This window comes from Lynx canadensis, chromosome X (genome assembly GCF_007474595.2).
Source record: "Lynx canadensis isolate LIC74 chromosome X, mLynCan4.pri.v2, whole genome shotgun sequence".
NCBI lineage: Eukaryota > Metazoa > Chordata > Mammalia > Carnivora > Felidae > Lynx > Lynx canadensis.
Genome location: NC_044321.2, coordinates 47903329 through 47924933, shown reverse-complemented (window position 1 = coordinate 47924933; position 21605 = coordinate 47903329). Strand labels below are relative to the sequence as shown.

Sequence of the window (21605 nt, the reverse complement as noted above, 5' to 3'; positions counted from 1 at the left end):
CAGGAAAGAACATCCAATGGAAAAAAGACAGTCTCTTTAACAAATGGTGCTGGGAGAACTGGACAGCAACATGTAGAAGGATGAAACTAGACCACTTTCTCACACCATTCACAAAAATAAACTCAAAATGGATAAAGGACCTGAATGTGAGACAGGAAACCATCAAAACCCTAGAGGAGAAAGCGGGAAAAGACCTCTCTGACCTCAGCTGTAGTAGTGTATTACTTGACACATCCCCAAAGGCAAGGGAATTAAAAGCAAAAATGAATTACTGGGACCTTATGAAGATAAAAAGCTTCTGCACAGCAAAGGAAGCAACCAGCAAAACTAAAAGGCAACCAACGGAATGGGAAAAGATATTTGCAAATGACATATCGGACAAAGGGCCAGTATCCAAAATCTATAAAGAGCTCACCAAACTCCACACCCGAAAAACAAAGAACCCAGTGAAGGAATGGGCAGAAAACATGAATAGACACTTCTCTATGGAATACATCTGGATGGCCAACAGGCATATGAAAAGGTGCTCAACGTCACTCCTTATCAGGGAAATACAAATCAAAACCACACTCAGATATCACCTCACGCCAGAGTGCCAAATGAACAAATCAGGAGACTATAGATGCTGGAGAGGATGTGGAGAAACGGGAACCCTCTTGCACTGTTGGTGGGAATGCAAATTGGTGCAGCCACTCTGGAAAACAGTGTGGAGGTTCCTCAGAAAATTAAAACTAGACCTACCCTATGACCCAGCAATAGCACTGCTGGACTTTACCCAAGGGATACAGGAGTACTGATGCATAGGAGCACTTGAACCCCAATGTTTATAGCAGCACTTTCAACAATAGCCAAATTATGGAAAGAGCCTAAATGTCCATCAACTGATGAATGGATAAAGAAATTGTGGTTTATGTACACAATGGAGTACTACAGGGCAATGAGAAAGAACGAAATATGGCCCTGTGTAGCAATGTGGATGGAACTGTAGAGTGTGATGCTAAGTGAAATAAGCCATACATAGAAAAACAGATACCATATGTTTTCACTCTTATGTGGATCCTGAGAAACTTAACAGAAACCCATGGGGAAGGGGAAGGAAAAAAAAAAGAGGTTAGAGTGGGAGAGAGCCCAAGCAGAAGAGACTCTTAAAAACTAAGAACAAAGTGAGTGTTGATGGGGGGTGGGAGGGAGGGAGGTTGGGTGATGGGTATTGAGGAGGTCACCTTTTGGGATGAGCACTGGGTGTTGTATGGAAAACAATTTGACAATAAATTTCATATATTGAAAAAAAAAGAAGGCAAGCTTACTCCCATATCACAGCAGCTTTTTTATTCTGCCTAGCAAAGAACACTATTTCCTCAAACTTTTGTCATAGCTCTCTCCTTCTCATGTTGATTAAATTATTTAATATATGAGCTTTGTTTAAATCTTAATTTGAACAAATATTAAAAAAAACATTTATTAGACAGTTGGGGAAATTTGATATTATGAAATGTGATATCAATATTAAGAAAAATCAATATTAAGGAATTTGTATGTGATAGTAATATTGTGCCTGTTTTTAAAAATCTTTATCTTTGTAAAAAACATGTTGAAGTATTTATGACTATGATGATATGATGTCTGTAATATTGTCCAAAATACGCTACAGAATGGGGGAGTCAGTAGGGATGTGGAAAAAGCAAAATTGGGCATATACTGATACAATTGTTAAATTGGGTGAAGGGTACTTGAAAGTCCAGTAAACTATTTTAGTTTTACATGTTGAAATTTTAAGCTTAAATACTTAATATATATTTATGTTTATACACAAAAATACATATATATACACACATATATACACACTCACACACATGTGTGTGGAATAAGCCTGTACTCTACATGAAGGAAAGGCAAACAAAACATCAACGAATAAGAAGAGTGCCACAGGAATGTTGGGACCTTGCAACCTGGAAATTTTTCACCTGTTCAGAGCTTCAGGGCACAGCAACTAGGATTCTGGTTTCCTACATACAAATCCTAACAAAGCAAGTGTTAACACAATGCATGTTTACAAGAAAGAAAGGCCCCTTTCTTATCCATGGTGTCCAAGCCTCATTTCTGAGCTAGAGATGACTGGGGAGAAGGAGTCTACAAAGCAGAGGGTATAAACTAATGATTGACGATCTACATCTGGCCCTTGGCAAGCTACTTTGATTCCATGGTGCTATAAAACTTTTTACATTATAGGCCAACATCCAAATTCTAGCATATTTCACATAAAAGTATTAATTTTCTGCTTTTCTTTAAAATTTGGTAAATTTGGTAATAATTAGTTGGAGTTGAGTGACAATTCTGTTTCAGAGGGGGCAGGTGCCCTCCGGTTTGACACATCCCTACCAGGTCTGCTTTACTTACTATTTTTTCAATGTGCGCCCTTTTTTCTAGTGAACAACAGCATGTTATAGGTTGGTGTATTGTGCTTAGCTCCAAAAGCCTGCTTTAATTTCACTCGGTTTAAACTGTCTTTCTGTTTTTCAATACTCAACAAAACCTGTGGCGCTGTGGTAATAAGGGAAGGAGTGGTGTCTCAGCTGCTTAATTTTAACATAAATGTTATTATTTACCACTGAGAGCCACAGGTTCTCAGTGGGGTAATGCCTATTCAGAAGACACCAGACTTAGTGTTTTCCTAGTTTGGCTTTATAAAAGCCACATGTGAGTAAGAACAAGACATAAGAGTAAAATCCACTAATGAAGCTTGGGCCCATGTGTATAAATGGATCAGTCTTTGTTTCAAGACTTTCTTTCCTCCGATCTCTCAGACTTGTGTGTGTGTGTGTGTGTGTGTGTGTATGTATGTATGTTGGGGATGGAGTGGAGGTGGGCAGACCTGTATGGATTCTGCGGTGGGCTTTCAGGTGGGAGCTTTTGGTGTACACTTTGTTGCATCCTGCAAAGTCACATTGGTGAATCCGTCTTCTCTTCAAATCAAGAGACTCTTCTCCCTGCATTTGGGTCATTGCTGATGGTCTGAGCAAAGAAAGAGAGATAGGACCAAAGAATGATTTTAACGTGGAAGCTAAATAAATGGACTTACATAGAGTGGGATCACCTCATACATGCATTTAATTTATGCAAATTTAACAGTAAGTCTTCAAGAGAAGAAATAATTGAAATAGTTCAAGCAATTCCCTCAACTAGGCCATTCTTTGCAGTAAATGCAGGTCCTGAGAGGTGGTAATGTTTCCTTGGGTGTTTTCTGTTCTAGTTGTGAGCATTTCACTCTAACAAGTCTCATGTTTGTGTTTACATAAATGTATTTTTTCATACAACATGGTTGTTAAAACACAAAACAATGCCTTATTGGTTCTAACATTGGAAGACAAGAGTGCTTTAATCTTAAAGAGAGAAACATTATTCAACTGTACTTTAGAGGAAATTTGAAAATTTTTCAAGGACAAAATTGATGAACTAGACAATTAGGACACAACACTTCCATAACATGCATGTCCATGCACATGTGTGCACACAAACTAACACCTTTGCTGGGAAGGCAATTTACCTACATTTTGTTATCATTAAATGTTTGCCATTGTGTATGAGAATTTGTTCCACTTCTACCACAAACACACACATATATAGACAGGCCTGAAGTAAAGACAAAAGTACTCACTCTTGCTGTAGTCCCTGAACACCCTGTAAAGCCGAGGATCCACTCTTAATCTCACTCTCCTCACTGTCACTTGGGCTCTCCAGTGAAGACATGGAGGTGGGGTCAACTTTCACTAAAAGCAAAGAAAAAGACCAGTGTGAGCTACAAATATATGTGCCTCTGATATCATTTTCAGGATTCCCACTTTAGCCCACAATGAGAAGTAGCAACAAGATAGAGAAGTAAAGAAAAATAAAGATGAAAGAAGTGTATGTATATGGAAGGAACAGAAGAACTTAAAAAAATTCTAGCATAGCTAAAATTCCTTTGAGGGAAAGGTAATAAGGAGCATTCTAGTACCACTGGAATGAGCTTCTCTAGGATAGTAAGTTAATGGAATAGGGTCTGGGTATGATTTAACTTTCTATCTCCAGCCCCCAGGACAAAATGTCTCCTGAAAAGTCAGGATTAATGTATGTTTGTTGAATTGAACTTTCTGAATAGTTATCTGGCTGTCCTAAGGTAAATGCCTAGGTTCACCTCAGAGATAAGAACTCCTTTGGGTTTTGTGCCCCTAAATGGAAACAAGTCAATAAGATGAAATGCATAACTAGTACTTAGCTTGATACATGTTGGCATCCTTCCCTTCCACCTTTGTCAAGAGAAGCCCTCGAGTATCTTTTATTATCAACCACTGATATTTCTCATACCTAACAAAACTCAATCAAATGGTCACCAGTCTCCTAGATCTAGTCAAAGTTCCAAAATTTCTATATAGAAGAAACTTAAGGGTGGCAATAAAGTTGGTGGGGTGGAATTTTGGCTAGTGCAGTTGCCTCTATACACTAATTGTGTATCATTCACTAAAAAGTTTTAATCATACATCTCAGTATGTATGTGTGTCTTTGCATGTGTGTGTGCACATATGTAATAAATGTTGTAGCAGACTAAAATTCTGTATACATTATGAAAAATCAAACTAAAATGTAAAGAGTGAGAAAATACAAATAGAAATGTTGATACTTATTCTTGTGTTCCAATTGTTTTGTTTACATTCCTCACTCCCCCACCTCCAAACCAAGGTGTAAGAATACCATTTTGGAGACTACTAGGCTAATGGTTTTAGCTTAAAATTACATTGAAACTTTTAAAACCTATTTTTCTTATTTAGAGTGGCTCTGATGGACTCATAGATATTATGGGTGTAATTGAAAGACCCATCATATCATTGCTTGGTGCTATCACTGCCTTGATTTCAGCAAATTCTCACTAGGGATTTTATTTTCTCATTTCCCCTTTTGTTTGCATCTCTTTCCCCATAGGAGAACTGATACCAAAATTTTAATTAGTCCCCTCAGAGGAATCTCAAAAACAAGACTGTTATAAACACTTACCATTACAACAATTAGCCACTAGTAAGTAGTGATGACATTTTAAATCAGAAAAACACAACTACAGAGTCTCAGCAACTTGATGCTTAGTATGTTGTTTTCCAGTCTCCTACATTTGGTGATGGAATGATTACAAGGCATTGAATTTCAAAGATAGAAAACCCTTAGAAAGTTTTTTCTTATAATGATCTAAGATCTGATTTTTAGTCATTTCCACCCACATATCTCGCTTTTGGTTTTTTAATTCATGCTAAACATTTATCAACTCCTCCTTTGACATGTGTTTGAAACCTCTCACCATCCTAACTCTCTCTTCTGATTATACTCCAACTTCCCAATGTCCTTCCTAAGGCACAATATTGAAAACTGATTATAATTCTAGAGCTGTGGTGAAACTAAATATTTTGAACCACTCAGGGGCTAAAATTTTCTTTGATCACTTCCAATTACAAACTAAAATAGATACATCTAGGGGCGCCTGGGTGGCGCAGTCGGTTAAGCGTCCGACTTCAGCCAGGTCACGATCTCGCACTCCGTGAGTTCGAGCCCCGCGTCGGGCTCTGGGCTGATGGCTCAGAGCCTGGAGCCTGTTTCCGGTTCTGTGTCTCCCTCTCTCTCTGCCCCTCCCCCATTCATGCTCTGTCTCTCTCTGTCCCAAAAATAAATAAACGTTGAAAAAAAAATTAAAAAAAAATAATAAAATAGATACATCTACAGAGATGAGAACTGGCTAGGAAATAGTGGTGAAAGAAGGACTTAATTTACTCCTTTCTGAATTCTGAACTTATTTTTTAAATTAAATAAAAAGGGAAGATTGCAGCATGTGAACTCTCTCCTATACAGGTTTTCAAGTTTGTTCATCAAAGTATTTGTTGCAAGACCACTACTATCTACCACCGGGTTGGGTTCTCTAGAGATGCACAAAGGGAAATAATATCGTTTCCTTCTCGAGGAATTTGCAATTTAGTTGAGAAGAATGCCCATACGCTTGTGACACAGGCAAATGAGAAAGTAAAATGGAGGATGATAGATGCCAATGAAGGAGAGCACCGGGAAGATGTTAATGTTTCAAAGAAGACTATTTTCCTGTTAGGGAAGAGAATAGTTATGGTATTGGGAGAGGCAGGTGCTAAGCCTGGCTAGAAATGTAGCACTAGAAATGTTCTTAACTTTTCCACAAAAGCATTCCTAATGGCATAGACAAATAAATGCATTTTGCTAGAAAATCCGAGTGTGTTCCTTAATAAGGTTAAAACTATTTTTGACATTTGTGTCTTATTATAAAAGGTCATTAAATTTGTACATTTTCTCTTTAATAAAATTTTTAAAATATGAAATGTGATTAAATTACTTTTTATCAAATAACATACAGAATACAGAAAGATACACAGTATTTTACTCAAAAATATGCATACCCCAGGGGTGCCTGGGTGGCTCAGTTGGTTGAGCATCCAACTTTTGCTTAGGTCATGATCTCACAGTTTGAGAGTCCAAGCCCCACATCACGGTCATTGTTGTGAGTGTGGAGCCCCCTTCAGATCTTCTGTCCCCCTCTCTCTGCCCCCCTCCCACTAACTCTCTCTCAAAAATAATAAATAAAAACTTAAAAATATATATGCATACCCAAATTTTAGAATCATGGACGAAACAAGAGAGTATTTGTACTATATTAAGCACTAAAGAGACATGATAAAAACAGTGTTTACAAATAATTATTCTTGAAGCTGTGTGCAAGAATAATTGGAAGGGATGAAATTAAATAAAAGAATAATTCTAAAAGAATAAGTGGAGGAAGGTGAGGCCCAGGAAAGGGGGACACTGATGCTTACCTGATCCAGCATTTTTGCCATCTCCTCCAATGAGTGGGACTGTAATGGCTGCAGGGCCCCCATCAGCAGGCAAAGTAGTATACACCATGGGAAGTGACTGTACCACTACTGGGATGGTCTTTAGGCCACCCAACTTATTTGGCAGTCTGACTGAGGGGATGGTGTGAATCACATGAAAGATCTGCTGGCCACCAGTTCCTTGAGAGGAGGCCAGGAGAGACCTTGGAGTCAGAACAGTAGGGATATTTGCTGAAGTGCCTGTGTCAGACGTTGAAGTGGACACTACAAGTGTCTGGAGAGCAGGCTTTGGCTTGGGAGTGAATATTGGAGGTTGCAGCATGCTGGCAGGCTGGAGATGAGCCTTGGGCTTGTGAAAAGAGAGGTCAACTGGTTCCACCTGGGGCAGGTTGAAATCATTAGCCAGAAGTTCTTCTGGGGGCTCAATCTTGATGTCACTAAATAGTGCTGGGTTCTCCATGGGACTGGCATCTGGGAATGGTGGAGATGTCATATTCCCTCTATCTTCTGTCTTAAGAGGATCTCTGATATGAACAGAGCCAGTGACCTAGAATAAATAAATAAATGAAAGGTGCAAAATATTCATTACCCTGAAATGTCATGTGAAGAATGAAATCAAGAAATCTATATTTTCTTCTCATGGGCACAATACATAGGGAGTTGAGAGAAATGAGGCAGGAGTATGAGGAAAAAGGAAAGGAAACTTTACTAAACACTAGTACCAGGCACTGTATCAGGCAACTGATACAAATTATTTCATTTAATCTTCATAATAACCCTGAAAGATTACTTAAAGTCAACATTTTCTGAATATCAACCATAAGTACTGTGCTAAGCTCAGTGACAACAAATGTGAGTAAGGGTCTAGCCACAAAGTGTATACTAACATACTAACTATAATGATAGAGTAATGTGAATAGCTTATAAGTCATACCATAAGTGATGCAGCAGATATACATTCAAGGCATTTAAGAAAAAGTAAAGGGAAAAATTCATTCTAGGCAAGATGAGGAAAGGCTTCAAGGAGGAAGAGCTATGATATATGGATCTTAGAGAATTAATAAGAATTATCTAGGCAGAAAATGAGTAAGAGAGATGTTTTGAGTCTATAGAGATATAACAAGAGACAATATTCTTAGGGAATAATGAAGCAGTATTGTCAATTGCATTATATGCAAAGCCAAAATGTGAAACTTCTACATTAAAAAATATGAATTAAATGGTCACTTATAGGTAATACATATTTGTAAAAACCCATAAAACCTCAATCTAATTTAAAACTTCCTAAAAATTCTGTTAATGTAAATGTCAATGATATTTTGAACTGTGTCTGCCATTGCTAAGCAACACCCTGGTTCTTGAAGATGGCCTTGGAGATAGTGGTGCTACTTTATCCAGTTAACAAAATAAGATCTCATTCTCTCTCACAATTGGATTTGGTTTATAGGGGTTTTGAATTATGATAGATGTTCAATAATTCATCCTTTACACAGAATAAAACTATCCTTTTTTTTACATTTGGAATATGATGGAAGGTTGAATTCAAAGAAAGGCTGGGTGATAAAGTATAATTCTTTCAAAGAGGGGAGTTACAAGTGCACAGCTATTTTGGTGGTAATTAGCTCCTCAATGAAGGATAGATTGAAGGAAGAATAAGACTGCATTCAAAGGGACCATAAAGAAAGCAACAGGAATAATAATGGTGACATTTATGAAATGATTGTAAAAATTTGAATATTGGCTGGATTTTGGATGATATTAAAGAATTATTGTTAATGTTTATAGGTTTGATATAGGTTGTTGGAAGATGACAGTGGAGTAGGAGGACCCTAGGCTCTCCTCATCCCATGAATACAACTAGAATATTATCAAATCATCCTAAACACTCCAGAAATTGACCTGAACTGGGAGAACAAACTCCACAACTAAAGGTACAGAAGAGGCCACATTGAAGAAGGGAGGAAGGGTGGAGACATGTTTTAAGACAGAAACAGATTGTGGATGCTGCAGTGGGGAGGGAGCCACAGTCACACAGGAGAGCAAGAGACAGACTAACATAGGGGGAGCTTAAAGCCTGGAGTTTTAAAGTCAGTTGGCTTGGCTGGGATGCAGCCCAGATGGCAATGTACTGCTCTTAGAGAGAAAGCAAGCAAACAACCCAAGAACATACAGCATGGAAACAGTGATTTGAAGAGCACCTGAGTTATAGAATGGGGAGGTTATTTGCTCATTTCAGACTGCATCCCACAGAGGCAGCATCTATGGAGAGACATTCTTGCAACAAAGAAATTGGGTGGAGCCATTTCCCACCCATGCTTCTCGGCATGAGCACAGGGCTACCAGTAGGAACAAGCCCAGCACCAATGCTCACTAACTTGTTTACACCAAGCCCCCCTCTCTGTGTTCCAGAAAACACCACCTCCCGGTATTTTCTGCCTCAGTCCCAGCACTGTATGCCCCCTACCCTAGAAACAGGCCCAAACCCTGGATTATACCCAGTACCCCAACTCAGGAGATTTGCAGAGTCTCAGTTCCATTCATGGAGGTGACAGCTCTCATTTCACAAGCAGACCAGAGCATACCTAGTTAAAATGTGTCACATTCATTCCAGAGGCCAAATATTGCCCACAACAAGCAAAGAGAGCCTCTGGAACTACTGGCCTGAAGGATAAAGTGGCAGGGCAAAACAACAGTGCACACGCAGCACACAATCGAAATACTCCCAGAAGTGCCTGGCCCTAGGGAACAGGACACTACATGGCAGGGCATTATAAGTGACAATCTGAAGGTAGGTAACACAAAAGCAGTATAAACGATTATTTCTGTAAACAATAAGTCAAGGAACTCATGAAAGAAAACATCTAAAATATGACAACTTTTACCTTGAACATGGGGAGGAGAGGAGTAAAGAATGGGTTCAAACATAAATGACCATCGACTTAATATAGACTGCTATATGCAGAAGTAGTTATATACAAATAATGGTACCCACACATCAAAAATCACAAATACATATACAAAAATAGAGAGAAATAAAGTCAAATATATTATTAAAGAAATTCAGCAAAGCATGAAAGAAAGGATCAAAGAAAATTTTCAGAAATAATCACATAACAAATAATACAATGACAATAAATACATATCTATCAATGATTACTCTGAATGTAAATGGACTAAACACTCCAATGAAAAAAAGCATAGGGTGATGGAATGGATTAAAAAAATATGTCTATATGCTGCCTAAAAGAGACTAATTTTAGACCCAAAGACCCCTGCAGATTGAAAGTGAGGGGACTGAGAAATATCTATCATGAAAATACATGTCAAGAAAAGGCTGAAGTAGCAATACTTATATTAGAAAAAATAGACTTTATTTTTTAAATGTTTATTTTCAAGACAGAGAGACAGAATGTGGGCAGGGGAGGTGTAGGGAGAGAAGGAGACACAAAATCCAAAGCTGAGCTGTCAGCACAGAGCCCAATGCAGGGCTCAAACTCATGAGCCACGCGATCATGAACTGACCCGAAGTCAGACACTTAACCAACCTAGCCACCCAGGCACCCCAGAAAAACTAGATTTTAAAACACAGACTGTAACAAGAGACAAAAAAGGACATATTAATAATAAAGAGGATAATCCAAAAAGAACATAAAATAATTGTAAATATTTATGCACCCATAGAAGCAACCATGTTTATAAAACAACAATATGTGGATCCTGAGAAACTTAACAGGAACCCATGGGAGAGGGGAAGGAAAAAAAAAAAAAAGAGGTTAGAGTGGGAGAGAGCCAAAGCATAAGAGACTCTTAAAAACTGAGAACAAACTGAGGGTTGATGGGGGGTGGGAGGGAGGGGAGGGTGGGTGATGGGTATTGAGGAGGGCACCTTTTGGGATGAGCACTGGGTGTTGTATGGAAACCAATTTGTCAATAAATTTCATAAAAAAAAAACAACAATAAACATAAAGGAACTAATTGATAATAATACAATGATGGTAGGGGATTTTAACAGCACACTTACATCAATGGACAGATGATCTAAACAGAAAATCAACAAGAAAAAAATGGCTTTGAATGACACACTGGAACAGGACTTAATAGATATATTCAGAACATTCCATCCTAAGACATCAGAATACACACTCTTTTCAAGTGCACATGGAATATTATCCATAATAGAACTCTAAGTCACAAAACAAGCTTCAACAAGTCCAAGGATCAATGAAGTCATACCATGCAACTTTCTGACCACAATGCCATTAAAATAGAATAAAACTACAAGAAAAATCTGAAAGTACACCAATATATGGAGATCAAATAACATGCCACTAAACAATAAATATGTCAACCATGAAATCAAAGAAAAAAATGAAAACGTACATGAAAATGAAAAACAGAACAGTCCAAAGCCTTTGGGATACAGCAAATCAGTTCTAAGAGAGAAGTTTATAGCAATACAGGCTTACCTAAAGAAATAAGAAAAATATCAAATCAACAACCTAACCTTTCACATAAAGAAACTAGAAAAAATGAAAAAAAAAAAACCTAAACCAGGATAAAGGAGGAAATAATAAAGACTAAAGCAGAAATAAATGACATGGAAAACAGAACAGCTCAATGAAACAGGAGAAGGCTATTGGAAAAAAAAATCAATAAAGTTGAATCCCTAGCCAGACTTATCAAGAAAAAATAGAAAACTCAAATAAATAAAATCAAAACTGATGGAGAAATAACAAATAACACCACAGAAATATAAGCCATTATAAGAGAATATTATGAAAAATTGTATGCCAACAAATTGGACAACCTGGAGAAATGTATAAATTCCTAGAAACATATAAATTATCAAGACAGAAACAGGAAGAAACAAAAATTTGAACAGACCAATAGCCAGCAAAGAAATTCAACTAGTGTTCAAAAAACTCCCAAGAAACAAAAGTCCAGGAACAAATGGCTTCACAGGTGAATTCTACCAAACATTTAAAGAGTTAATACATATTCTTCTCAAAATATTCCAAAAAATAGAAGAGGATGGAAAGCTTCCAAATTCATTCTATGAAGTCAGCATTACCCTGACACCAAAACTAGATAAATATACCACTAAAAAAGAGAACTATATGCCAATATCCCTGATGAAAATAGATGCAAAAATCCTGAACAAAATACTAGCAAACTGAATTCAAGAATGCATTAAAAAAATCATTAACCACAATCAAGTGGAATTTATTTCTGTGTTGCAAGTGTGGTTCAGTATTTACAAATCAATAAATGTGATATATAAAAGGATAAAAACCATATGATCATTTCAATAGATGGATAAAAGCACTTACAAAGTACAATATACATTCATGATAAAAACCCTCAACAAAGTAGGTTTAGAGGGAACATACCTCAACATAACAAAGGCCATATATGAAGAACCCACAGCAAGCATCATCATCAATGGGGAAAAACTGAGAGATTGTCCCCTCAGGTCAGGAACAAGACAAGGATGTCCACTGCCACCACTTCTATTCAACATAATATTGAAAGTTCTAGCCACAACAATCAGACGACAAAAATAAATAAAAGGCATCCAAATCATTAAGGAAGATGTAAAACTTTTACAGATGACATGATACTATACACAGAAAACCGTGAAGACTCCACCAAAAGTTTTGCTAGAACTGATAAGCAAATTCAGCAAGCTCACAGGGTACAAAATAAATGTAGAGAAATCTGTTGCAATTTTATACACCAATACTGAAGCAGCATAAAGAGAAATTAAGAAAACAATGCCATATACAATGGCACTAACAGTAAAAAGATACCTAGGAATAAACCTAACCAAAGAGGGAAAAGACATGTACTCTGAAAATTAAAAAAAAAAAAAACTGATGAAAGTAATTGAAGATGACACAAAGAAATGGAAAAACATTCCATGTTCATGGATTGGAAGAACAAATATTGTTAAAATGTCTTTACTACCCAAATCTATCTACACATTTAATGGAATCCCTACCAAAATACCACCAGCATTTTTCACTCAGCTAAAGCAAACAACCCTAAAATTTATATGGAAGCACAAACGACCCCGAATAGCCAAAGTAACCTTGAAAAATAAAAGCAAGGCTGAAGACATCACAATTCCAGACTTCAAGTTATGTTACAAAGCTGTAGTCATCAAAACAATATGGTAATGACACAAAAATAGACACATAGATCAATAGAACAATACAGAAACCCAGAAATGAACCCACAACTATATGGTCAATTAATGTGGACAAAGCAGAAAAGCATATCTAATGGGAAAAATCAGTCTCTTTAACAAAGGGGTGTTGGGAAAACTGAACAGCAGCATGCAAAAGAATGAAAGTGGACCACTTTCTTATACCATACAAGGAATTAATACAAACTGGATTAAAGACATACATGTGAGACCTAAAACCAAAAAATACTATAGAAGAACACAGGCAGTAACTTCTTTGACATAGGCCATAGAATCTTCTTTCTAGATATATCTCCTGAGAAAAGGGAAGCAAAAGAAAAATAAGCTTTTAGAACTAAATCAAAATAAAAAGCTTCTGAACAGCAAGGAAAATATTCAACCAAACTAAAAGGCAAAATATGGAATGGAAGAAGGTATTTGCAGATGACATATCCGATAAAGAGTTAATATCCAAAATATAGAAATAATTTATAAAAACTCAACACCCAAAGAACAAATAATCCAAATGAAAACTGGGCAGAAGGCATGAACAGAAATTTCTCCAAAGAAGACATCCAGACAGCCAACAGACACATGCAAATATGCTCAACATCACTTACCATCAGGGAAATGGAAATTACAACTGTAATGAGATATCACCTCACACCTGTCAGAAAGGCTAAAATCAACAACACAAGAAACAACAGTTGTCGGTGAAGATGTGACAAAAAAGGAACACTTGTGCACTGTTGAAAAGAATGCAAACTGATGCAGCCACTGTGGAAAACATTGTGGAGGTTACTAAAAAAATTAAAAATAGAACTACCCTATAATCTAACAATCACAATACTGGGTATTTACCCAAGGAATACAAAGACATTAATTTAAAGGGATGCATGCATCCTGATGCATATAGCAATATTATTTACAATAGCCAAATTGTGGAAGCAGCCCAAGTATCCATATCCATTGACGGATGAATGGATAAAGAAGAGGTGTTATATATATATATATATATATATATATATATATATATATATATCAGCCATAAAAAAGAATGAATGAAATATTCCTATTTGTATCAATATGGAAGGAGCTAGAAAGTTTAATGCTAAGTGAAATAAGTCAGAGAAAGACAAATACCACATGATTTCACTGATATGTGGAACTAAAGAAACACAACAAGCAAAGAGAAAAAAAAGAGAATGAGACAAATCAAGAAACAGACTCTTAATTATAGAGAACAAACTTATGGTTACAAGAAGGGATGGTGTGGGGGATGGGTTAAATAGGTGATGGGAATTAAGGAGTGCACTTGTCATGATGAGCACAGGGTGTTGGTAAGGAATTGTTGAATCACTATATTGTATATTGTACTAAAACTAATAAAACGCTGTATGTTAAAAATTAATAAGGAAATAAATAAAAATAAAAGCACATATCTTTAAAAAGGGGTTTGATAAAACATTACCGTTATGATTTTTAAAAATTTAGGTGAGAGTTAATGAAGGTCTGAACTCAGAAAATAGAGGGGTAAGTACAGGAAGTGTTCTCTGAGTTTGACTTTATTCAAAAAACCCTCAGAGCATGCTGGGAGTGAGTATAGGCATCAAGAGATATCCATGCTTTATCTACAGAATCTACCCAGCCTCCCATCTATGTTTTCCCTCTACTGTGCTATGATACTCTTGGTTTCCTGATTTATAAGCCCAGACCCCAACTGAGGCCTTGTCTGTGGTCCAAGTATTGTTTCCAACTACTCCTGTAAGTCCTAACTTCTGTGATTTCCCCCATCATTTAACATACTTTTAAATCTATTTTTATTTCAGTATAGTCGACCCACAATATTACATTAGTTTCAGGTGTATAACATAATGATTAAACATTTCTATAAATTATCCTACGCTCAGTGCAAGTGTAGCTACCATCTGTCACTAAGACACTATTATAATAACATTGACAACATTCCCTATGCTATACATTTTAATCCCATGACGAAAAGCCTGTATCTCCCATTCCCTTTCATCCATTTTGCCCATTTTCCCATTCCTCTCCTCTGGCAACTATCAGTTTGTTTTCTGTATTTATTGTTCCACATACATGTGTAATGTGATCTATCCCTCATAGGTGGATTCATTTCATCCAGATAAGGAAGGCAGTAGAATCTTACTGGGGTGGGGGGGGGGGATAAGGGATGGAAATTGTAAAGAATGACTGTATTGAATTTAAAACTTCCTTATCCTCTGAATCTTTCAAATCTACTTGAGCTCCTATTTTTATGTACATTTCCCACTTGTCACTTAACCTGACAATCTCTCTTCCCAGATTAAAAGGCAGAACCCCAGGAATCTCTAAGGAACAGTAGGATAGCTGTTACTCAATCCACAGTTATTCATTTTATTGAAAAATACATTATTCAGGAAAATCCAAAATGGAAACTGACCAATAAGAATAAAGAAACTAAAGAATATATAGACTATTCTTTTTTTTAAATGTTTTTGAGCATAGTCGACATACAATGTTACATTAGTTTTAAGTGTACAACATAGTGATTAAACAAGTTTATGCTATGCTCACCACAAGTATACCTATGATGTGTCACCATACAACACTATCCCAATATCATTGACTATATTCCTTATCTTGTGCTTTTATTCCTATGAATTACTTATTTCATAATTAGAAGCCTGTATCTCCCACTCCCCTTCATCAATTTTGTCCATCCCTTACCCCACTCACCTCTGGAATCCATCAGTTTGCTCTCTGTATTTACAGGTCTGATTCTGCTTTTTATTCATTTGTTTATTCGGTTTATTTTAGATTCCACATATGAGTGAAATACAATATTTGTTTTTCTCACTCTGAGTTATTACACTTGGCATCACACCCTCTAGGTTCATCCATGTTGTCGCAAATGGCAAGGCTTCATCCTTTTCCTGTGGATGCATAATATTCCTCTGTGTGTGTGTGTGTGTGTGTGTGTGTGTGTGTACCACATCTTTTTTTATCTATTTTTATTTTTTTATTATGAAATTTATTATCAAATTGGTTTCCATACAAAACACAGTGCTCATCCCAACAGGTGCCCTCAATACCCATCACCCACCCACCCCTCCCTCCCACCCCCCATAAACCCTCAGTTTGTTCTCAGTTTTTAGGAGTCTCTTATGTTTTGGCCCTCTGCCTCTCTAACCATTTTTTTTCTTCCCCTCCCCCATGGTCTTCTGTTAAGTTTCCCAGGATCCACATAGGAGTGAAAACATATAGAATCTGCCCTTCTCTACATGGCTTATTTCACTTAGCATAACACTCTCCAGTTCCATCCATGTTGCTACAAAAGGCCATATTTCATTCTTTCTCATTGCCATGTAAAATTCCATTTTGTATATAAACCAAAATTTCTTTATCCATTCATCAGTTGATGGACATTTAGGCTTTTTCCATAATGTAGCTATTGTTGAGAGTCCTGCTATAAACATTGGGGTACAAGTGTCCCTATGTATCAGCACTCCTGTATCCCTTGGGTAAATTCCTAGCAGTGCTACTGCTGGGCCATACGGTAGGTCTATTTTTAATTTTCTGAGGAGCGTCCACACTGTTTTCCAGAGCGGCTGCACCAGTTTGCATTCCCACCAACAGTGAAAGAGGGTTCCCATTTCTACACATCCTCTCCAGTATCTATAGTCTCCTGTTTTGTTAATTTTAGCCACTCTGACTGGCGTGAGGTGATATCTGAGTGTGGTTTTCATTTGTATTTCCCTGATGAGGAAGGACGTTGAGCATCTTTTCGTGTGCCTGTTGGCCATCTGGATGTCTTCTTTAGAGAAGTGTCTATTCATGTTTTCTGCCCATTTCTTCACTGGATTATTTGTTTTTCGGGTGTGGAGTTTGGTGAGCTCTTTATAGATTTTGGATACTAGCCCTTTGTCCGATATGTCATTTGCAAATATCTTTTCCCATTCTGTTGGTTGCCTTTTAGTTTTGTTGATTGTTTCTTTTGCAGTGCAGAATCTTCTTATCTTCATGAGGTCTCAATAGTTCATTTTTGCTTTTAATTCCCTTGCCTTTGGGGATGTGTCAAATACGAAATTGCTGCAGCTGAGGGAAGAGAGGTTTTTCCCTGCTTTCTCCTCTAGGGTTTTGATGGTTTCCTGTCTTACATTTTGGTCCATTATCCATTTTGAGTTTGTTTTTGTAAATGGTGTAAGTAAGTGGTCTAGTTTCATTCTTCCGCATATTGCTGTCCAGTTCTCCCAGCACCATTTGTTAAAGAGACTGTCTTTTTCCCATTGGATATTCCTTCCTGCTTTGTCAAAGATTGGCTGGCCATAATTTTGTGGGTCTAGTTCTGGGGTTTCTATTCTATTCCATTGGTCTGTGTGTCTGTTTTTGTGCCAATACCATGCTGTCTTGATGATGACAGCTTTGTAGTAGAGGCTAAAGTCTGGGATTGTGATGCCTCCTGCTTTGGTCTTCTTCAAAACTGCTTTGGCTATTCGGGGTCTTTTGTGGTTCCATATGAATTTTAGGATTGCTTGTTCTAGCTTCAAGAAGAATGCTGGTTCAATTTTGTTTGGGATTGCATTGAATATATAGATAGCTTTGGGTAGTGTTGAAATTTTGACAATATTTATTCTTCCAATACATGAGCACGGAATATTTTTCCATTTCTTTATATCTTCTTCCATTTCCTTCATCAGCTTTCTATAGTTTTCAGCATACAGATTTTTACATCTTTGGTCGGGTTTATCCCTAGGTATTTTATGCTTCTTGGTGCAATTGTGAAAGGGATCAGTTTCTTTATTTGTCTTTCTGTTGCTTCATTATTAGTGTATAAGGATGCAATTGATTTCTGTACATTGATTTTGTATCCTGAGACTTTGCTGAATTCATGTATCAGTTCTAGCAGACTTTGGGTGGAGTCTATCGGATTTTCCATGTATAATATCATGTCATCTGCAAAAAGTGATAGCTTGACTTCATCTTTGCCAATTTTGATGCCTTTGATATCCTTTTGTTGTCTGATTGCTGATGCTAGAACTTCCAGCACTATGTTAAACAACAGCGGTGAGAGTGGGCATCCCTGTCGTGTTCCTGATCTCAGGGGGAAAGCTCTCGGCTTTTCCCCATTGAGGATGATATTATCTGTGGTCTTTTAATAAGTGGCTTTAATGATGTTTAACTATGTTCCTTCTATCACGACTTTCTCAAGGGTTTTTATTAAGAAAGGATGCTGAATTTTGTCAAATGCTTTCCTGAAGTGATTGACAGGATCATATGGTTCTTATCTTTTCTTTTATTAATGTGATGTATCACGTTGCTTGATTTGCGAATGTTGAACCAGCCCTGCATCCCAGGAATGAATCCCACTTGATCATGGTGAATAATTATTTTATATGCTGTTGAATTCGATTTGCTAGTATCTTATTGAGAATTTTTGCATCCATATTCATCAGGGGTATTGGCCTGCAGGTCTCTTTTTTTACTGGGTCTCTGTCTGGTTTAGGAATCAAAGTAATACTGGCTTCATAGAATGAGTCTGGAAGTTTTCCTTTCCTTTCTATTTTTTGGAATAGCTTGAGAAGGATAGGTATTATCTCTGCTTTAAATGTCTGGTAGAATTCCCCTGGGTGGCCATCTGGTCCTGGACTCTTACTTGGTGGGAGATTTTTGATAAGTGATTCAATTTCTTCGCTGGTTATGGGTCTGCTCAAGCTTTCTATTTCTTCCTGTTTGAGTTTTGGAAGTTTGTGGGTGTTTAGGAATTTGTGCATTTCTTCCAGGTTGTCCAGTTTGTTGGCATATAATTTTTCATAGTATTCCCTGATAATTGCTTGTATTTCTGAGGGATTGGTTGTAATAATTCCATTTTCATTCATGATTTTATCTATTTGGGTGCTCTCCCTTTTCTTTTTGAGAAGCCTGGCTAGAGGCTTATCAATTTTGTTTATTTTTTCAAAAAACCAACTCTTGGTTTCGTCGATCTGCTCTACAGTTTGTTTTTTAGATTCTATATTGTTTATTTCTGTTCTGTTCTTTATTATTTCTCTTCTTCTGCTGGATTTGGGGTGTCTTTGCTGTTCTGTTTCTATTTCCCTTAGGTGTGCTGTTAGATTTTGCATTTGGGATTTTTCTTGTTTTTTGAGATAGGCCTGGATTACAATGTATTTTCCTCTCAGGACTGCCTTCGCTGCATTCCAAAGCATTTGGATTGTTGTATTTTCATTTTCATTTGTTTTCATATATATTTTAAATTTCTTCTCTAATTGCCTGGTTGACCCATTCATTCTTCAGTAGGGTGTTCTTTAACCTCCATGGTTGTGGAGGTTTTCCAGCCTTTTTCTTGTGGTTGATTTCAAGCTTCATCACTTTGTGGTCTGAAAGTATGAAAGTATGAAAGTATGATCTCAATTCTTGTATATTTATGAAGGGCTGTTTTGTGACCCAGTATGTGATCTATTTTGGAGAATGTTCCATGTGCACTCGAGAAGAAAGTATATTCTGTTGCTTTGGGATGCAGAGTTCTAAATATATCTACCAAGTCCATCTGATCCAGTGTATCATTCAGGGCCCTTGTTTCTTTATTGACCATGTGTCTAGACGATCTATCCAATGTTGTGAGTATTAAAGTCCCCTGCAATTACCACATTCTTCTCAATAAGGTTGCTTATGTTTGTGAGTAATTGTTTTATATATTTGGGGGCTCCCACATTCAGCACATAGACGTTTATAATTGTTAGCTCTTCCTGATGGATAGACCCTGTAATGATTATATAATGCCCTTCTTCATCTCTTGTTACAGCCTTTAATATAAAGTCTAGTTTGTCTGATGTAAGTGTGGCTACTCCAGCTTTCTTTCAACTTCCAGTAGCATGATAGTTCTCCATCCCCTCACTTTCAATCTGAAGGTGTCCTTATGTCTAAAATCAGTCTCTTGTAGACAGCAAATAGATGGGTCTTGTTCTGTTTTTTGTTTTTGTTTTTTCTATCCATTCTGATACGCTATGTTTTTTTGGTTGGAGCATTTAGTCCATTGAAATTCCGTGTTATTATGGAAAGATATGGGTTTAGAGTCATTGTGATGTCTGTAGGTCTCATGCTTGCAGTGATGTCTCTCGTACTTTGTCTCACAGGATTCCCCCTTAGGATCTCTTGTAGGGCTGGTTTAGTGGTGGTTAATTCCTTCAGTGTTTGTTTGTTTGGGACGACCTTTACCTCTCCTTCTATTGTAAATGACAGACTTGCTATATAAAGGATTCTCGGCTGCATATTTTTTTTCTGTTCATCACATTGAAGATTTCCTGCCATTCCTTTCTGGCCTGCCATCTTTCAGTAAACAGATCCGTCATGTGTCTCATTGGTCTCCCTTTATATGTTAGAGCATGTTTATCCCTAGCTGCTTTCAGAATTCTCTCTTTATCCTTGTATTTTGCCAGTTTCACTATGATATGCCATGCAGAAGATCAGTTCATGTTACATCTGAAGGGAGTTCTCTGTGCCTCTTTGATTTCAGTGCCTTTTTCCTTCCCCAGTTCAGGGAAGTTCTCAACTATGATTTCTTCAGGTACACCTTCAGCACCTTTCCCTCTGTGTTCCTTGCCTGGAATTCCAATTATGCATACATTATTTCGCTTAATTATGTCACTCATTTCTCTAAGTCTCCCCTCATACTCCTGGATTTTTTTTTATCTCTCTCTTTCTCAGCTTCTTCTTTTTCCATAATTTTATCTTCTAGTTCACCTATTCTCTCCTCTGCTTCTTCAATCCGAACTGTGGTCGTCTCCATTTTATTTTGCAGTTCATTTATAGCTTTTTTTTTAGCTCCTCCTGACTGTTTCTTAGTCCCTTCATCTCTGTAGTAATAGATTCTCTGCTGTCCTCTATACTTTTTTCAAGCCCAGCGATTAATTTTATGACTATTATTTTAAATTCATTTTCTGCTATATTGCTTAAATCGTTTTTGATCAGTTTGTTGTTGATCAATTCGCTACTTCCTGGAGTTTCTTTTGAGGAGAATTCCTCCGTTTTGTCATTTTGGATAGTCCCTGGAGTGCAGAGAACTGCATGGCTCTTCCTCTGTGCTGTCTGGAGTAACTTGCTTTGGTGGGTGTGTTGAAGTCAGACCTGATGTCTGCCCCCAGCCCACCACTGAGGGCACAGTAAGACTGGTGTGTACCTTATCTTCCCCTCTCCCAGGGGCAGGACCCACTGTGGGGTGGTGTGGCCTCTGTATGGGCTACTTGAACACTGCCAGTCTTATGGTACTGCTTCGATGGGATCTTCAGAATCTACCCCACACAGGAGCCAAGGAGATTATCCTAAAACACAAATCCAGCCATGATACTGCTTGAAGGCTGTCAATAGTTCTCCTACGATTCCTCTTCCAAAAGAAGGTCTGTAGATTCCATGTAGACAGATGTCTGAGACACGAGCAGTGAGGCAGCGTTTCTCTGAGGTGCCTCCTGAGGTCCTGGAAGGTCAGGTGCCTTGCTCATAGCTGGCTTCCAAGGACGCTGCACTCTTCGCACTCACCAAGGGGTGTAGAG

At 37.5% G+C, this 21605-nt stretch overlaps 1 protein-coding gene across 1 annotated transcript in view; it reads right to left on the bottom strand.

The window, feature by feature from the left end:
* The window catches only part of KLF8 (Kruppel like factor 8), a 51729-nt gene extending 30175 nt beyond the window's left edge, over window positions 1-21554 (bottom strand). The window contains exons 1-5 of the mRNA XM_030304801.1: window positions 21433-21554; window positions 9473-9533; window positions 6855-7419; window positions 3656-3767; window positions 2873-3012 (exon numbers count right to left, since the gene is read on the bottom strand). Of these exons, the coding sequence (XP_030160661.1) occupies window positions 2873-3012; window positions 3656-3767; window positions 6855-7419; window positions 9473-9533; window positions 21433-21554 (1000 nt within the window). The remainder of the gene's footprint in view (window positions 1-2872; window positions 3013-3655; window positions 3768-6854; window positions 7420-9472; window positions 9534-21432) is intronic.
* Window positions 21555-21605: the final 51 nt, after the last annotated feature.